At 39.4% G+C, this 20,197-nt stretch overlaps 1 protein-coding gene across 1 annotated transcript in view; it reads left to right on the forward strand.

Moving 5' to 3' along the window:
• Window positions 1-328: 328 nt before the first annotated feature.
• WDCP (WD repeat and coiled coil containing) overlaps window positions 329-20,197 on the forward strand; it is a gene marked incomplete at both ends in the record, with an annotated part of 29,750 nt that continues 9,881 nt past the window's right edge. Inside the window, one exon of the mRNA XM_084624710.1 lies at window positions 329-2,251. Within this exon, the coding sequence (XP_084480836.1) occupies window positions 329-2,251 (1,923 nt within the window). The remainder of the gene's footprint in view (window positions 2,252-20,197) is intronic.

Raw genomic sequence — 20,197 nt, forward strand, 5'->3', positions numbered from 1 at the left:
ATAGGCTACTGAGAAAATGTCAGTGAAGCATACAGTAATTAGCTAAACCTTGTTAGACATCACATGAAGCTGATAACTCCTCCCAGAAAAAAGCACAGCAAAAGCAGCTTTCACCTGGATTTATACTTAGAAGAGCAGCTGGAGAGTCACAGTGTGAAGGAGTTTGCGTTTCAGGCTCCTTGCTTATTAGAAAAAAAAATCAGCTTGATTCACCTACAGGGAAACAAGTCAACAGCTGAGGGACACATTTTCCTTATCAAGATGCTCAAATGAATCCTATGGATTTTTTACTTTGGAACAATCACCTCTAGGGAGGAAGTTTAAAAGGATGGAGTTGGGAAAGGCAAAACTTCTAAGAACTGGCCTTAATGCCCTGCATCAGGCCATACACCCTGTGCATGGAATTGCCTGGACAGATGGGAAGCAAGTGGCACTGACTGCTTTACATTTGCATCATGGAGAACTCAAGTTTGGTGACTCAAGTGTAATTGGTCAGTTTGAACATGTTCATGGACTTTACTGGGGCTCCTATTGTGCTGCAGACACACCAGCTCTGCTTGCTGTTCAGCATAAAAAACATGTCACTGTTTGGCAGCTGAGCTATAACATTTTGGAAAAGAAAAAGCTCCTGGTTTCTCAGACTTGTGAAATTGGAGAGCCATTCCCAATGCTTCCCCAGGGCTGTGCGTGGCATCCCAAGAAGGATATTTTGGCTGTGCTTACTAAACGGGACGCCTCCATTTTACACGCTGTTCGTTCTGATAACTCCAAGGTTAAGGCAGATATCAAAAGTAGTGGTCTCATCCACTGCGCTTGTTGGACTAAGGAAGGCAATCGCTTGGTAGTTGCTATAGGCAGTGCCCTTCATTCCTACATATGGGATGATACTCAGAAAGCTTTAAATGCTTGCTTCTTTTGCCCAGTATTTGATGTGGGCAGTTATATCTGTGCTATAGAAGCTACTTTAGATTTCCAAATTGCTGTAGCCACAGAGCTTCCATTAGATAAGATCTGCGGCTTAAATGCAGGCATTACTTTTGATGTGCCATCTGGTACGGAAACAGGTTCTTTAACTTCACAGTCTACTCTGGCACTTGGGGATGAGGAATACTCCATGGACCTAAGAAGAAAGTCGACAGATTCAGAAAAATCAGTGGCTGTTGATTCAGTTGCTTCTTCTTCATCAGGTCCTGTGGATTTGACCCATATCCTTGCAAACCGTCGGAGATCTGATCCCAGTCCTCTCATTCCTCTGAGACACAAGGACTATGTCTCAGGAAACAATCAGGACTCTTCGTACCTGATCTTGGTAACTTTTGAAAGAAAGGTAACAACCACCCGAAAAGTCAGCATCCCAGGCATTCTGGTCCCTGATATAATAGCTTTTGACCCTAGAGCTCAGATTGTGGCAGTAGCCTCCAATACTTGTAACATTGTTTTGGTTTATTCGGTAACCTCTTCCTGCATGCCCAATATTCAACAAATCCAACTGGAGAAAAGTGAAAGACCAAAGGGTTTGTGCTTCTTGACAGATAAACTCTTGTTGATTTTGATTGGAAAGCAGAAATTCACTGACCCTACTCTCATTCCATCTTCAAGTTCAGAAAGGTACATTATTCGTTTAATGATCAAAGAATTAATATTTGAAGAAGATTTTTCAGCACCGTCTCATGCCACCCAGAATCTGCTTTCTAATTTCGAATCCTCCATGAATACTCTTGGAAAACGGAAGTTCTTTGAAAATCTTGCCATGGAAGATCAACCCTTGAGCAGGGAGCTGTTAATACCAGGTAGCACTATCATTCAATCCCCTAGTGGCAGGAGAAAACTCATAGAAGAAGTGAAGAGTCCCAGTTATGAACGAAGCTCATCATCAAGTGTGAGTGACCTTGATGAAAAAAGAGTCTCAGGTGACCCATCCATTACTTTGGAAATGTTGGATGCTGAGCCAATTAATCGGTCAGTGGCTCCCTTTGGACTTGGGACACCAGCCAGGTTTTCCAACAGACCAGCTTCTCCTAAAGTGCAGCTGGATGTGATTCAAGAAACTTCTATTTCTCCTAAAAATAACAACTTGCCAAGTGAAAAGGGAGCAAGTCACATATCCAGGAATCTAGAGAGACTGTGTGGCAGCTTCACTGAGTTACAGCTGCACCTTGCTGAACTAACAGACTCCACTAAAAATGGAAAGAGGTTTTCTTTAGCATACCCATCTTTTCAGGAGCCACCTTTTGTCCACATCACTTATCAGGTAATTTTTTATTAATTTAACATTCTTATCAGGTAGCTTTTAAAAAATTCTCTTTTTAAACATTTTATTTTAAAGCAAGGGGATGTATTTTAATTTTCACAGTCCAATTAGCAGATTTCATCAGAGCTTGACATTCAACTTGATTCAGAGTTGTGAAATAACTTGTCATCGAAACAATCAATTACATTTCTGCAACCAGTTGGCTGAATTTTATAGGAGATTCTGCATAAGAAATCAGGGTCTTTTCTTCCTTCATTGCTCAGATGTAACTACTACTGAGGCTAATTGGAGTTGCATGCATATATCAAAAAGGAGCACAGAACATTAACAATTATCACTGTACAAAAGGGTTTTGTATTATTTAAGTGTAGATGGCCCCACAAACACTCCCACTGGATGAGACAGCTACTCCCACCAACAAGCCTATGAAGTTCAGATCTGGGTTCAGATTCAAAGTTTGCAGCTAGCCAGTATCTCTGATGGGGCTGAAACAAAACTTTGGATCTAGACTTTTGCAAAATTCAGTGGGAAAGAGCTGAACTTTGCAACTTGGCCCATCTATAGTTTAGTTTTTCACTGACAATCTTTGCACATCTGGACAGTTTCATTTTTTCAAAAATATTACCTTTTTAACTTGATTTCTTAAAAAAAACGTGTATGTACCTAACTGCCAATTATTTTATTAACAAATAAGTAATATGCCAAATCATCAAGTCCTTATCTAGACCTTATTCAGACAAAACTTCCATTGATTTCAGTGTGAGTTTTAACTGAGTAAGGACTTCAATATTTGGTCCATTATTTTTATTATTGTTATTTTTGAGACACCCTTCAGTTTAGTATAATAAGAAACTAGATACATTTATTTATATATCTTGCAGCTTTTGAAAATACTTTAGGATCCTTTGGCATGAAAGGCATTATGGAAATATAAGATATTAATTTTTTTATTATGTAGTGATATTAAAATTATATATCTCTGGGTCAAATTTGATTCTCAGATGTGCGCGAGTGGTTTCCTGCTACATTAATGAGAGCTATCTGCACATCCAAGGAGAGAATCTTCCTCTACACATCCTGTAAGGAAATGATTATTTGATTCAAACATCATTCATCACATTTTAGAAATTATTTACTTGCCATTTTGGAGTATCACAGTTTGTTGGCACTCTGGGTGAAAGCAAAGTGTTTGATCTCGTTTAGTCAATAATTTAACTTGAATATATTGCATAAACTCAAATACACAAAGAAAAAATACTAGTTTAAATATTTTAGTATTATATTCACCAAAAAAGTAAGCACCTGTGCCTTACAGTGAATTGAAGCTCTTTTGCCTACTGAACATTTACTACCTCATTGTCTTTCAAGAAGCCCCTTCTTTTGGGTTAGAATTAGTGGTGTCAATTCTTTTCCGAATAGAAGTTTAGGCTACGGGATCTAGCACCAGCTTAAGATCTGAATTACAAAGTAAGTGCTTGATTGCACAAATAGTAAGAAATATATTTGCTTTTCTTTTAAATCAAAGTGAATTTGGTGCTGGTAAAATGATGCCAGACTGACCCTATTGGAGAACAAATTTCTTTGTTTATGAAAAGAACAGGTTGGTTTCATAGCTCATCCAAAGACAGCACCACATTAAACTAATTCAGAAAAAGAGCCACTTAATGAATATTTGCAGTGTTGTAGCCATGTTAGTCCCAGGATATGAGAGAGACAAAGGTTGGTGAGGTAATATCTTTTATCAGAAGTTGGGCCAACAAAAGATATTACCTCACCCACCTTGTTTCGCCCACTTAATGACTAGGTTTCTTCCACATTTAACTATTCTTTGAAGGTCTACCATCTAAGTACTGACCTTGTCTAACCCTTTTCATCTTCTGAGATCTAGCAAGATCACAGTATGAGGCCAAAGATAATGAAAAAGAGATTGATGGCAAAGAGACATCCAGACAGACAGAGCTATATTTTACCTCAGAGACAGCCAATAATTTTCTCAGAAAATAAATGTTTTGATTAGTTTGGATTCAGACATCTGAGTCTTGTTCTTGCTTCATGAGCTGATTAGCACTCTCTGAGCTCAGAGACCAGCTCAGCCATGGAGTTACAGCCAGGCTCTGTATGCACACAGCAAAAGGCTCAGGAAATGGCCCTACTGCCTTACGTATAAATACCTTTCTGTGGTAAACATTCTAAATATAGGTAACACTGCAGTACTGGAATACTGTAGTACAGCATTTATTTGTAAGCTTGTCGTTGCAAGGTCTGTGTCTTTGTATGGGTTTGTACAGCACTCACCCAATGTGGGCCCAATCCTGACTGAGGCAGGCATCTGGGCAGTACTGTATTATAAAATACATAAAATAATAACTACCACACAATATAACCATATGGCTACTTAAAAACATAAAAGTAAGGTTTAAATCATTATAAGTAAAAAACAGCAGTAATTAATGACCAATTATCAACTTTATTATGTGACAGTGTTTATATACACCAAACTATTTAGAAAACTATGGTCTAAGATAAATCTGAACCTAAATTATTTAACAATTTCAATTTCTCTCCATAGTAAGTTCCAAAAATTGTATTTGTTTTACTAATGCTATACTAACTGTAAGGAGTCTATGTTCTTTACAGATTTGCCATGACAATACTAACTGTAACTTCTGACTAGCAGCCGTGCTAGTCTGTATCCGCAAAAAGAAAAGGAGGACTTGTGGCACCTTAGAGACTAACAAATTTATTTGAGCATAAGCTTTCGTGAGCTACAGCTCACTTCATCGGATGCATTCAGTGGAAAATACAGTGGGGAGATTTACAGACACAGAGAACATAAAACAATGGGTGTTACCATACACACTGTAACGAGAGTGATCAAGAACGTCATCTTGTCAACTGCTGGAAATGGCCCACCTTGATTATCACTACAAAAGGTCCCCGCCCAGCACTGGTAATAGCTCACCTTACCTGATCACTCTTGTTACAGTGTGTATGGTAACACCCATTGTTTCATGTTCTCTGTGTATATAAAATCTCCCCACTGTATTTTCCACTACATGCATCTGATGAAGTGAGCTGTAGCTCACGAAAGCTTATGCTCAAATAAATTTGTTAGTCTCTAAGGTGCCACAAGTCCTCCTTTTCTTTTTGTAACTTCTGACACACTTATGTCTATTCAGTAGTCCCCAGGCTTATATTCTATGTGAACTGTGGACACTAGTGAGTCCATGATCACCAGGGATCCTAGAAATCTGCTTGCCTTGGAAAAATGTGGAATTTGCATTTTTACAGAGAATCTTTAGTTTTTACATTTTGTGAAAAAATAAAAATATATACAGTGGAACCCCAATTATCTGATCTAATTGGGACCAGGGCCAGAACTGATAATCAAAAATTTGGATAATTAGGAGAATAGACAGGGCTCGGACTGTCAGCCCCATGCAGTGGGACTTCAGCTGTCAAAATTGTAAATATATCAATAACATGTGTTCAATTGATACCTACATATATTGTGGCTAGGGAAGCTAAAGTTCAGTGTTTCATTTTAATTGCAGATTTTTATGGTTTTTTTATTGGAGAATTTTGGTTTTTTTTATCACTGAAAAGTAGGATCCCCGAATACCACTCACATTTTGGAGCTGTCACAATTGTAGCTTGTATAATAGCATTCAGCCATAGAGGTGATGCGATCATTCACCTTGAACAGCATATATTTAGGCTTGGAACTATTAGATTTTTATCAGTAAATGCTGGTAAACATCAATTTCACTGTACACATACAGACAAAAATATTTCCATTGATAATAATCAAAATGTACAGACAGACAAAGTCAGAAAAATGTAGCTTGTGAACTTATTAGAGTTTCATTTAAGGATATTTACTTTGTATATTTTGACATGATATTGACAATTTGTGTTTTAACAGCTCTATAAAGCTTTAACTTTTCAAATCTCAACATCTACTGTCATTAAATAATTGTTGTCTGACCATCGATTGTCTTGTCTGACCCCTCCCCATAATTTCCTGCAACTGTGAAAATGCAAATTAATGACAATATTTTAAAACCTTTAAAATAAGCATCAATACTATCTGTCAAAAGTACAAAAAAAACCTGATTCTGCCAGGCCTTCATATATTATTGCAGCTGCATCATGTAGAGATGAATGGTTTTGTGAGTATTGTGGGAGGGCAGGCAGAGAGACTAGTCACAGGCTTTTATTAAATAAATAAAAAAAGTAAATAAAAGTAAAATAAGTAAAATAATGTGGTATAGATTTGTTTCTAGATATTTTATCACTCAGTTTCTCTCTAGAAAAAAAGAACAAGTAATTAGCCACATTCAGAAACTAATTACAGTAGGAAATTGGACCATCAGGATTCCACGTGACTGCCATTTAGACAAACCTCACTAACAGGGATAAGATTCATCTGCTGAAACTTGAATACTGTTAAGCTCACATTTTGTTCACAAGCAGTATTGTGTCAGAAATAGGGTATATTACCTGACAGGGTATATCACAAAATTAAACAGAAAACCAAATGCATTTTGGATTATTAGCCATCATGATTTCCCACTTAACAATCACTGATAGTGTATAGAATTCAATTTATATTTGTATAAGCACCCTTCAGACACTATACATGTACACTGACCTGATCAATTATAAAATAAAGAGAAAAACAAGGTTTTACAGTAAATTAGGAGACGAGTATAGGGCATTCCAGGTAGATGGGAACAACAACAACAAAATCTGGGACATGATCATACACAATAGTGGGAAGGCAAGGGCAGAAGATAGACAGGAGACAAAGGTTAGAGGAGTAAAGTGAATGAGCTAAGGAATAGGTATACAGTATTAGGCGAGAGAGATTGACGGTAGTAAATTAATCTCTTTATTGGTAATAAAGTCTCAAGGCTTTTTGTACATGGCACCCAAATTTCCATCTCCATCAGCTCTAAGGGCATGATCCTGCAAGATGTTTAGGTTGGAAAGGGTACATGAGGTGTTGAGTACTATCAACTCCTAATGCAGTCAGTGCATATATCTCACTAGAAGAGCTCAGCACCTTGACATATAGGATACCAAGCTGTTTATATTCCTGTCTTGACTGTTAGATCCAAGCTACACAATAATAACCCAATTAATGAATACATCAGAGACTGAAGACTCTCTTTTGGTAAGAAGAAAAGGAGTACTTGTGGCACCTTAGAGCTGTAGCTCACAAAAGCTTATGCTCAAATAAATTGGTTAGTCTCTAAGGTGCCACAAGTACTCCTTTTCTTTTTGCGAATACAGACTAACACGGCTACTACTCTGAAACCTGTCTTTTGGTAAGATGGCCCTCTTTTGCCCCCAAGTTTCTGACTCAGCTATCACTTTCCTTAACTCAGGCCTTAACTTTGCTTCCAAAGCAAGAAATCTCAGAGTCATCTTTAATCGCCAACATAACTTTACTTTCTACATCTCCCTTGTCTGTATTTCAGCTTATCACCAGTTTCAGAACATTATCAGAATTTGTCCTTACCCTGTCCTCTCTGCTTTTGCTTACATCCTTATCCATGCATTAATCACCTCCTATCTTGACTACTGCAGTTCCATTTTTTATGGTCTTCCTAAATCTCTGCTCTCTAAACTTCAGGCTGCCTGACTAGTCTGTCACTCGAGGAAGCAGAGTCAGATCACCTTTATCTTCCATCATTTTCATGGCTTCCTTTCTATTCCTCAATCCAATTCAAAATTGCCCTCCTGATTATCAAAATGGCTCATGGATTTACTACAGCTGGAAGAAATGGAGGAAGGTATGAGGCTGTAAGTAGATCGGGGAGAATGAAGCACATTTTTTGTCTTTAAGAAAAAAAAAGGATGTTTTCTGCATTACATAGCATGTTTCTATATACACAGATTCTGCCACTCTTAGTGACACTAAGGAGTATGTACACACGAGATGCCCCATGGACTTTAATGGGATCCTTGGTGGAATAAGGCACTATTCAAAGTGAGTGAGAGTATCAGAATCTGGTCCATAGATAGTAAGTTGGGCTACCCACAACTCTGAGTGGACAGTGTACTCTGATTTGTGCCACTATCTCATCAGTAGCTGGTCTTAAATTCGTAGAGATGACCTTTGTACCAAGGTGAATGAATGTAGGTGGTACAGGGGGATGTACAAGACTAAAATGAAGCAAAAGGGTTAAGAAGAGGAAAGGATAGAGTTGAAGATATTGGCAGACTGATGGGTGGGGAAAAATATGTTGTTTACTTATAGTACAAACAGATTGTATAAGGCATCTAATCCAAGGGCTTTTAAAAACCTATTTGCTCTTTGCTTTAGTAAACAATTTTCCGCCCATAAATATACTAGCTCACATGTTACAAATAGATAGCATGGACTTGACCACTGTAGCCTCCCAGCCATGTGTTGGGAAACAGTTACTGCTAGTAAACGACCTAGAATTTTCATATATTTAGCACACCACTTTTCTTCAATTTTCTTACAAGATTTCTTGAGGTTTGATTGTATTCATACTTCAATATCTGATTATGGTCTCTCACTTGATTTGTACTTTTGAATAATGTTATCTTCTGAATAATAAAGTCTGACTAACCTGACTAACCTGCATTTTTCAAAACAAGAAAGAATTTGAGATAATAGTTTTTCCTCAAGACCTCAGAAGGTTTGGTGAAAGAAATTCATAAATGGAAGAGACCAATATGACTCAGAGAATAAAGAATCTTACTGTGATAGGACCATGCCCTAGTAACAAAGAATGATCATTAATCATAAAATCATAGAACTGTAGGCTGGCAGGGACCTCGAGAGCTCATCTACTCCAGTCCCCCGCACACATGGCAGGAATAGGTATTCAGGGCCGGATTAACTTTTTGTGGGCCCGGCACCAAACATATTTGTGGGGCCCCCTGGAGAATGAAGGGGCCGGGGCAAGAGCCCAGCAGATAGAGTGGATTTGATTTAAATCATGATTTAAATCACTAGTCAGGAAGACTCGATTTAATCATGGTTTTCTACATAAAAGTGCATTCTTGTTGGTTGTTATAATCTTAATACATTTTCTTCACAACTCATAGATGTAGGTTTCATTTTTAGAAGGTACACACTATACATTTTTAAACAGTGATTTATTTTGAAAACTTTTTAGATGAGTTCTACAGCTATATCAGAAAATGAATGTTTGGTTATTTCATTTACCAAAGATAATTGAAGCAGATATTTATGAAGTCATTGGGAGGTGAACTATCTCCAGCTCAACAGGTTAATCATTAATATTTGGAGGATTTTCTTGCCAGGCTGTATTAGGAGACAGACATTTAAATTGTTTTATTTAACTAAAACAACAACGTTAAGTATTCTTGATATTTTTTCTTCAACAACAAACATAATATTTTAACAAAAAAGCATATGTCCCTCGCCTCTCACATTTATCTCCAGACTTTTTCTCCTTGTCCAGGTCTATTCCACCCCCAACAATCTTCTATTCATTGAACTTTTTGAAACTTTTCACTTTTAAAGAGAGGTAAGGGATTGACTCTGTTACAAAAATTTGCAGAGGGACAATAGAGTTGAGGTCTGTTATTTCTCACCTCTATATATTATTTATTTATTTACTTAAAACATTTTTGCTGTTAACAAGCATATTACCTCTGGAGACACAAATCCACAGTTTGAGAACTGCAAAACTAAGCTTCTCTGATGGTATCTTCTAGACTGAGCACTGAGTCCCATTGGGTAGATAGAAAGATTAACATAAATAATCTATACAGAAGCCTGTGGAACCCCATAAGATTGTGTCCCTAATCCATGAACTATTAGAACTCATTTACAAAACTTTTCTTAAACATTACATGAATATATTGTCTCATACTATAGAATTAGAATTTATAATCTCTATTCCATGATGAGATATAATGTATCTTAATTAAAACTATCTGTAGATAGGTGTTTTCCCCTCAAAAATCCAATTTAAATAAAAAAATCTGATGTTTTTAATTTTTTTAAAAAGTCATTGATTTTTATCCCCCCCGCCCCTGCCCACATAGAGCGGGTACCTACCTTCTTCTTGGTTCTAGCCCATTCTCTTTGTCTCTCCATGCACTGAGATGAGGGTGGGGGTGCAGGGTCTGGGAGGAAGTTAGGGTGCAGGAGCAGGCTGGGGGTTGGGGTGCAGGTTCTGGCCAGGAGCTAAGGTGAGGGAAGGGGCTCAGGGTTGGGGCAGGAGGTTGGGGTGTGGAGCACTTACCTGGGGCAGCTTCCATTTGGTGCAAGGGGTGCAGGTGGGAATGTGGGGAGGAGGGCAGGAGCTTCTGTTTGGTGCTCAGAGTGGGGATGCGGAGGGGTGCTGGAGTCAGGGCATGGGGTGTCAGGGGGCTGGGTATGTGTGGGCGGTGCAGAAGTCAGGACTGGGGGTGTGTGAGAGGGGTGCAGGAGTCAGGGCAGAGGGCTGGGGGTTGTGGGAGTGCTCCCAGCCCCCTGCCCTAAGCGGCTCACAGCAGGGTGCTGGAGGTGCTATACCCTGATTCCACCCCCTTCCTCAAGGCCATACCCCCCGCCTCTTCTCCACCTCCTCCCCCAGCGGTGAGTGCACTGTGGCTCTGCTCCTCCCCCTCCCTCGCGCAGGTGATCAGCTATTCGGTGGCAGGGAGAGGAAGGGAGGGAGGGAGAGGGGGAGGACTAGGAAAGCAGCACACTGGGAGAAGAGGTGGGGAAGGGGGAACTTGGCTGCCGGTGGAGCCAGCTCTGCAGCAGGAGCCGGCAGGACCAAGCTTCTGCCTGCTGCCCCCGCTGCAGAGAGCGGTGGGTGGGGGGCGGAGAAGAGCAGGCCTGGCTGGGGCCCCTTTAGACCGTGGGCCCGGTGCCATGGTAAATCCAGTATTGTAGGCATTATCTAGACCATGCCTGACAGGTGTTTGTCTAACCTGCTCTTAAAAATCTCCAATGATGGAAATTCCACAACCTCACTGGGCAATTTATTCCAGTGCTTAACCACCCTGACAGGAAATTTTTCCTAATGTCCAACCTAAACCACCCTTGCTTCAAATTAAGCCCATTGTTTCTTGTCTTATCCTCAGCGGTTAAGAACAATTTTTTCCCCTCCTCCTTGTAACAACCTCTTATGTACTTGAAAACTGTTACGACTTCACCTCAGTCTTCTCTTCTCCAGACTAAACAAACCAATTTTTTCAATCTTCCCTCATAGGTAATGTTTTCTAGACCTTTAATCATTTTGTTGCTCTTCTCTCCAATTTGTCCACATCTTTCCTGAAATGTGGTGCCCAGAACTGGACACAATATTCCAGTTGACACCTAATCAGCGCGGAGTAGAGCGGAATAATTACTTCTTGTGTCCTGCTTAAAACACTCCTGTTAATACATCCCAGAATGATGTTCGCTTTTTTTGCAACAGTGTTATACAGTTGACTCATATTTAGCTTGTGGTCCACTATGACCCCCAGATCCCTTTCCTCAGTACTCCTACCTAGGCAGTCATTTTCCATTTTAGATGTGTACAACTGGTTGTTCCTTCCTAAGTGGAGTATTTTGCATTTGTCCTTATTGAATTTCATCCTATTTACTTCAGACTGTTTCTCCAGTTTGTCAAGATCATTTTGAATTTTAATCCTATCCTCCAAAGCACTTGCAACCCCTCCCAGCTTGGTATCATCCATAAACTTTATAAGTGTACTTCTGTATGCCATTATCTAAATCAGAACTGATCCCTGTGAGACCCCACTCAATATGCCCTTCCAGCTTGACTGTGAATCACTGATAACTACTCTCTGAGGATGGGTTTCCAACCAGTTATGCACCCATTTTATAGTAATTCCATCTAGGTTGTGTTTCCCTAGTTTGTTTATCACAAGGTCATGCGAGACAGTATCAAAAGCCTTAAAGTCAACATTAGGGCTGTCGATTAATTGCAGTTAACTCACGTGATTAACTAAAAAAATTAATCGTGATTAACTGCACTGTTAAACAATAGAATACCAACTGAAAATTATTAAATATTTTGGATGCTTTTCTACATTTTCTAATATATTGATTTCAGTTACAACACAGAATAGAAAGTGTACAGTGCTCATTTTATATTATTATTTTTATTACAAATATTTTCACTGTAAAAATGATAAACAAAGAAATACTGAATTGATAAACAATGATTAAATGATAAACAATTTAAATACTTTTCAATTCACCTCAAACAAGTACCATAATGCAATATCTTTATCATGAAAGTGCAACTTACAAATGTAGATTTATTTTTGTTACATAACTGCACTCAAAAACCAAAACAATGTAAAACTTTAGAGCCTTCAAGCCTACTCAGTCATTGTTCAATACTTCTTGGTCAGCCAATCGCTAAGACAAACAAATCTGTTTACATTTACAGGACCTAATGCTGCCTGCTTCTTATTTACAATGTCACCTAAAAGTGAGAACAGGCATTTACATGGCACTTTTGTATCCAGCGTTGCAAGGAATTTATATGCTAAACATTTGTATACCCCTTCATGCTTCGGACACCATTCCAGAGGACATGCTTCCATGCTGATGACGCTCATTTAAAAAAAGGAGTTAATTAAATTTGTGACTGCACTCCTTGGGGGAGAATTGTATTTCTCCTGCTCTGTTTTACCCACATTCTGCCATATATTTCATGTTATAGCAGTCTCGGATGATGACCCAACACATGTTTGTTTTAAAAATACTTTCACTTCAGATTTGACAAAATGCAAAGAATGTACCAATGTGAGATTTCTAAAGATAGCTACTGCACTTGACCCAAGATTTAAGAATCTGAAGTGCCTTCCAAAATCTGAGAGGGACGAGGTGTGGAGCATGCTTTCAGAAGTCTTAAAACAGCAACAGTCCGATTCGAAATCTACAGAATCCGAACAGCCAAAAAAGAAAATCAACCTTCTGCTGTTGGCATCTGACTCAGATGATGAAAATGAATATGCATCACTCTGCACTGCTTTGGATTGTTATCGAGCAGAACGCATCATCAGTATGGATGCATGTACTCTGGAAGAGTGGTTGAAGCATGAAGGAAGATATGAATCTTTAGCGCATCTGGCACATAAATATCTTGCAATGCCAGCTACAACTGTGCCATGTAAACACCTACTGTCACTTTCAGGTAACATGATAAACAAGAAGCAGGCAGCATTATCTCCTGCAAATGTAAACAAACATGTTTGTCTGAGCGATTGGCTGAACAAGAAGTAGGACTGAGTGGACATGCAGGCTCTAAAATTTTTAATTGTTTTATTTTTGACTGCAGTTATTTTTTGTACATAACTGTACATTTGTAAGTTCAACTTTCATGATAAAGAGATTGCACTACATTATTTCTATTAGGTGAATTGAAAAATACTATTTCTTTTGTTTTTTACTGTGCAAATATTTGTAATAAAAAATAATAATGTAAAGTGAGCACTGTACACTTTGTAGTCTGTGTGGTAATTGAAATCAATATATTTGAAAATGTAGAAAACATCCAAAAATAATTAAATAAATGGTATTCTATTATTATTTAACAGAGCGATTAATCGCAATTAATTTTTTAAATCAGTTTACAGCCCAAGTCAAGATATATCACGTCTACCATAGTATAAATGTAGCATTTCAACTTTTTCCTATCACGTACATTACACATTTACTGGTTCAGGAAGGCTCAGTGAAGCAGAGCCCAGGACTGCAGTAGAAAACCCTTAGCTGCTGAGTTTCTGGAAAGCTGCCAAGAAAGGGAGAAAAATAAGGTAGAATAACAATAGCTTTTTGGGAAGTGGCAGGGAAATTAGTGTTGCCAACTCTTTTGATTTTATTGTGAGTCTCGCACTATTTGATGTTTTACTTAAGCTTCAGCTCACTGAGGCATGTGATTACATGAAATTCTCAGCTTTCATTTTAAAAAAAAGTTTTCTAGCCCTCATGGTTGCAGAGAAAAGCTTGAACATGTGACTTGAGGGTACCCTAAAGGTTCAAAAACAAAAAGAAAAAACATCCAATCCATATTTTAAAATCTTGTGATTGTTAAGGCAGCTTTGTGATTTTTGGGTCCTGACTCATGAGTTTGGAAAGTTTGGGTTGGCAATACTGAGACTGGCTGGCTACAAGCTATGTGACCCTTTTACAAAGCTGTAAAATCTGGTGGCGGTTAAGCTGCAACAGATGAGGGAAAGGCTTGCTCATGTTGCCAGATTCTTGTTGAGGGAGTGCTGGAATCAGATACATTATAGGAAGTTGGCCAAAAGAAGCTGGGCAGATAATATCCACTTGAGTATCTGGAAATATTTGTCACTTCTGTGTACGTATTCCCTTGGTCCTCCAATAAACTTTGTTTATGGATAAAGCAGTTTACAGTAAAGACTTTTAAACTGAAAACTACACGCCCTTTTAGCCCACTACAGAGCGCAATACATCAGAATCAGAGATACAGCTTCTAGGAGCAGACAGTGAAACTTGATGGTGTTGGAGGAAGAATGATCTTGGGGTTAAAGCACAAGGGTGGGAGGCATGAGATCTTGGTTCTATTCCCTACGCTGCTACAAATTACCTCTATGGGCTTCAGTAAATCGCTTAATTTCTCTGTGCCTTGGTTTCCTCATCTATAAAATGGGAATAATAATCAAGTACCTCTCAAGAATGTTATGAGGCTAAATTGATTAATGTATGTAAAGCATTATGTGTTCCTCAAAGAAAAGGTGCATTATTGTTACTTAAACTAAATGATAAATCGGAAGAGGCTGAAATAAATTGGAGCAATTAAAAACAGAGGAAGACCCATGATCTAACAGAATTCTCCAACAGTCAGACATAAAATGTAACAGATATTAATTTGTCTCAATAAACAGGAGAAGTGCCTGACCACTTGAGAGAGACTAATGTAACACTAATATTTAAAAGCAATGAAAGGAAAAGAACTGTGAAACTAAAGATCTGGATTTCTGAAATCTGTACAAGGAAAAAATGTAAAATCATGGGTAGAAATAAGATAAAGGATCTTGGACAGAACAGACTGGTCTAAGACAGTCCATGTGGTTTTATAAAGAGTAGGTCATACTATAAAATTGTGTTTCACTTATTGCGGAAGGCTACAATAAGAGCTGGCAGGATTAAGCAAAAAACTTAATGCACCAAATTCATCCCTAACATAACTTTACTAATTATAATCAACTAATTTGTAGTCAATTGAGATGGATCTGGGATTAATTTGTCTTGATCATATTTGACTTGAAGATAACTAGTATGAAGAAATGGGCCTGCACTACATCCAAACCCCCTCAAATTCTATGAAGGATAACCTTTGGGTCAGAATTTTTCAGCTCAGGCTCATCATTGTTTATAAGTTATTGATGCAAGAGCAAATCAGACAACATTTTGTTGTTTCTACCAGTATTCGGGCAAAATGTGGCAGTGTTTGGATGGTACAAGCTCATAAGAACAAAAAAAAATCACTTTGCTTTTGTGCACAAATATCTGCATATGCAAATATCAATTTTTTGAATCATAGAATATCAGGGTTGGAAGGGACCTCAGGAGGTCATCTAGTCCAACCCCCTGCTCAAAGCAGGACCAACCCCAACTAAATCATCCCAGCCAGTGCTTTGTCAAGCCTGACCTTAAAAACTTCAAAGGAAGGAGATTCCACTACTTCCCTAGGTAACGCATTCCAGTGCTTCACCACCCTCCTAGTGAAAAAGTTTTCCTAATATCCAACCTCAACCTCCCCTACTGCAACTTGACACCATTACTCCTTTTTCTATCATCTGCTACCCCTGAGAACAGTCTAGATCCATTCTCTTTGGAACCCCCTTTCAGGTAGTTGAAAACAGCTATCAAATCCCCCCTCATTCTTCTCTTCCGCAGAATAAACAATCCCAGTTCCCTCAGCCTCTCGTCATAAGTCATGTGTTCCAGTCCCCTAATCATTTTTGTTGCCCTCCACTGGCCGCTTTCCAATTTTTTCACATCCTTCTTGTAGTGTGGGGCCCAAAACTGGACATAGTACTCCAGATGAGGCCTCACCAATGTCGAATAAAGGGGAACAATCACATTCCTCGATCTGCTGGCAATGCCCCTACTTATACAGTCCAAAATGCCATTGGCCTTCTTGGCAACAAGGCACACTGTTTGACTCATATCCAGCTTCTTGTCCACTGTAACCCCTAGGTCCTTTTATGCAGACCTGCTGCCTAGCCACACAGTCCCAAGTCTGTAGCGGTGCATGGGATTCTTCCGTCCTAAGTGCAGGACTCTGCACTTGTCCTTGTTGAACCTCATCAGATTTCTTTTGGCCCAATCCTCCAATTTGTCTAGGGGCCTCTGTATCCTATCCCTACCTTCCAGCGTATCTACTTCTCCTCCCAGTTTAGTGTCATCTGCAAACTTGCTGAGGGTGCAATCCACGCCATCTTCCAGATCATTAATGAAGATATTGAACAAAACCGGCCCCAGGACCGACCCTTGGGGAACTCCGCTTGATACCGGCTGCCAACTAGACATGGAGCCATTGATCACTACCGTTGAGCCCGACAATCTAGCCAGCTTTCTAGCCACCTTTTAGTCCATTCATCCAGCCCATACTTCTTTAACTTGCTGGCAAGTATACTGTGGGAGACCGTGTCAAAAACTTTGCTAAAGTCAAGGAATAACATGTCCACTGCTTTCCCCTCATCCACAGAGCCAGTTATCTCGTCGTAGAAGGCAATTAGATTAGTCAGGCATGACTTGCCTTTGGTGAATCCATGCTGACTGTTCCTGATCACTTTCCTCTCCTCTAAGTGCTTCAGAATTGATTCCTTGAGGACCTGCTCCATGATTTTTCCAGGGACTGAGGTGAGGCTGACTGGCCTGTAGTTCCCTGGATCGTTCTTCTTCCCTTTTTTAAAGATGGGCACTACATTAGCCTTTTTCCAGTCATCCAGGATCTCCCCGATTGCCATGAGTTTTCAAAGATAATGGCCAATGGCTCTGAAATCACATCCACCAATTCCTTTAGCACGCTTGTTGCTAACATACCTGAAGAAACCCTTCTTGTTACTCTTAACATCTCTTGCTAGCTGCAACTCCAAGTGTGATTTGGCCTTCCTGATTTCAATCCTGCATGCCTGAGCAATATTTTTATACTCCTCCCTGGTCATTTGTCCAGTCTTCCACTTCTTGTAAGCTTCTTTTTTGTGTTTAAGATCAGCAAGGATTTCACTGTTAAGTCAAGCTGGTCGCCTGCCATGTTTACTATTCTTTCTGCACATCGGGATGGTTTGTCTCTGTAACCGCAATAAGGATTCTTTAAAATACAGCCCGCTCTCCTGGACTCCTTTCCCCCTCATGTTATTCTCCCAGGGGATCCTGCCCATCAGTTCCCTGAGGGAGTCAAAGTCTGCTTTTCTGAAGTCCAGGGTCCATTATCTGCTGCTCTCCTTTCTTCCTTGTGTCAGGATCCTGAACTCAACCATCTCATAGTCACTGCCTCCCCGGTTCCCATCCACTTTTGCTTCCCCTACTAATTCTTCCCGGTTTGTGAGCAACAGGTCAAGAAGAGCTCTGCCCCTAGTTGGTTCCTCCAGCACTTGCACCAGGAAATTGTCCCCTACACTTTCCAGAAACTTCCTGGTGTGTCTGTGCACTGCTGTATTGCTCTCCCAGCAGATATCAGGGTGCAAATGCAAAGGTCTGCAGGGACACTCATTACACCCATTGCTGAAAATTAAGTCCCTTGAACCTTATGTATAAATCTAAGTACAATATAGTATTACTAAAAACAAAAGGAAGAACTTGAGGGGAACTAAAATGATCAGCGGGGAGGTCTAATAAATTATGGCTTCAAATAAAGATTAAAGAAATTATCAGTCGTTTAAGATCAGAAAGGAAAAGACTAAAAAGGGATTTATTTGAAGTATTTCAAATTACTTGGATTTTTTTTCTTCCAGTCATTACACAATAACAAATTGCTAATTATTTTTAGCATGGGGACAAGAGTACAAATATCTGCAGGGATTTTTTTTTTTAATTTAGAGACATTTGTACAGTGCCTATCCTAATAGGACCTCTCAGAGCAACCATAATACACAAATTAAATAATATTAAACTACTCATCTGCATGAGTTATTTAAAATAGAATGGGGGAAAGGTAATTTCATAGAAGTTCAGAGGCATTGTGATGGTATTTATAATCCAGTGTGGTTACGTGAAAACCAGGAGGATTTAATGTGCTGCAATGAAAGAAAAGATACTATGTGGTTTAAGAAGGGTTTAAAATGCTGCAGGGTAAAGCGCACGTGGATGCAGCATAAGATGTTATGTGGTATAGAGCATGTGGCTGCAGCAAAACTGTTTGAGATCTGAACAGAATCAAAAGCAGCAAGAGAGCTTGAATAGAAACTAAGAATTGAGCATTAAAAGAGATTAGGAGACATTTATTTAAACCAAAGGTTAATTAACATGTGAAACAGATTACTAAATACAGAAATAGAAGATGCAGCTGTGAACTGATTTAAAAAGAAGTTTGACATCAAGAAGAAATATCAAAGGATAATAAGTGCAAACACTAACTAGAGCAGAACCCAAATTAAGTTTAGGGAAGATGGTGTCTCTTCTTTCTGTCCTAAAATGATACAGTGCTGCAGTTGGTTTCATGCTGAATATACAAAAGGAAAATTGGAGGCAGAGGGGGTCAACAGCATATTAATTAAATAAGAAGATTATGTTAAATTGGGAGGTGTTGCAACCACAAGTGATGCCAGAGGAATAAAATAGGTTCTAAAGAAATGGAAAATAAGGGCAGGAAATAAAGTGAGCTTCAAAGTGGAAAAATACAGGAGTAGGTTTTAGGAGGAAATAATCCAAACCATAGATATTTAATAATGGCAGAGAGTCACTTGAAAAGCAGTAATGCTGAAATTTGTCTCTAGATAATAGTGGACAGCAAATTAAATATAAGCATATCTATCAATTACGTTGCTGCTTAGATTTTACAATCATCAGGTGATTCCTCATGCTGTGGTCTTGTGGACTTGGGCTCAGACCCACAAAGGTATTTAGGCTCCTAACTTCTATTGATTTTGATGAAAGTTGGGAGCCTAAATATATCTGTGGATCTGGACCAAAATGTGCGGTCATCAGTAGGAACAGAATTCAGAGGCCTTAGTCCAGCTAAACTCCACTCAGCACAGAACCAAAGAGGAGGACCAGGCTGACTGAATACCATCTTTATACTCCCCCATTCTCTGGTTGGCTGGTTTGACTCCCAGTGTAAGTTCCACCCCTGCTTAGAAAGCTATAATAGACTTGCCAAGACTGCCTGATTAGGGCAGCTGCCCTGATTAGGGCCCTGATTAGGGCAGCTCTACAGTCCCTCTGTTCTGCCAGAGCTGTGCAGATGGATTGTATTGGGGCCAAATGTGTGACCAAAGATATTCTGTTCGATAAACACACACACATGTACAACAGGAATTAAGGAGACTGCTTATTAGTTGTAGTAGCATTAGGCTTGTAAGCTCCGTAGGCCAATCACTAATAGATGACAGGATCACACCCACTTAAGCAGCATTGAAATTCACCCAGAAGAGGACAATAGACACTTATACACATGGCTCAGTATATTACATACTCCTGAGGGCATTCTGTGCTAAAAAAATTAAAATTTTGCAGCAAAAAAATTCTGCAAATTTTATTTGTCAAATAAATGTGGAGGCCCAGCATAGCATTGGGGAAGACAGGTCACCGGCTGCACAGAGGTGGGAGATCACTGTGCAGTTCCCCCCCAACACCCTGGACACAGACTCAGCGGTGAGGCTGCACCCAACTCTGATACAGCGCAATGATCGGGCCTGCCCCAGAAACACACCTGGGTCCTGCATCTCCATGCCAGGTGCACCAGGTGTGGGGCAGGCAGGCTCAGCAAGGCTGGATCCAAGTGTTGAGGG

Source organism: Lepidochelys olivacea (genome assembly GCF_965140295.1).
Source record: "Lepidochelys olivacea isolate rLepOli2 genome assembly, chromosome: 3".
Taxonomy (NCBI): Eukaryota; Metazoa; Chordata; order Testudines; family Cheloniidae; genus Lepidochelys; species Lepidochelys olivacea.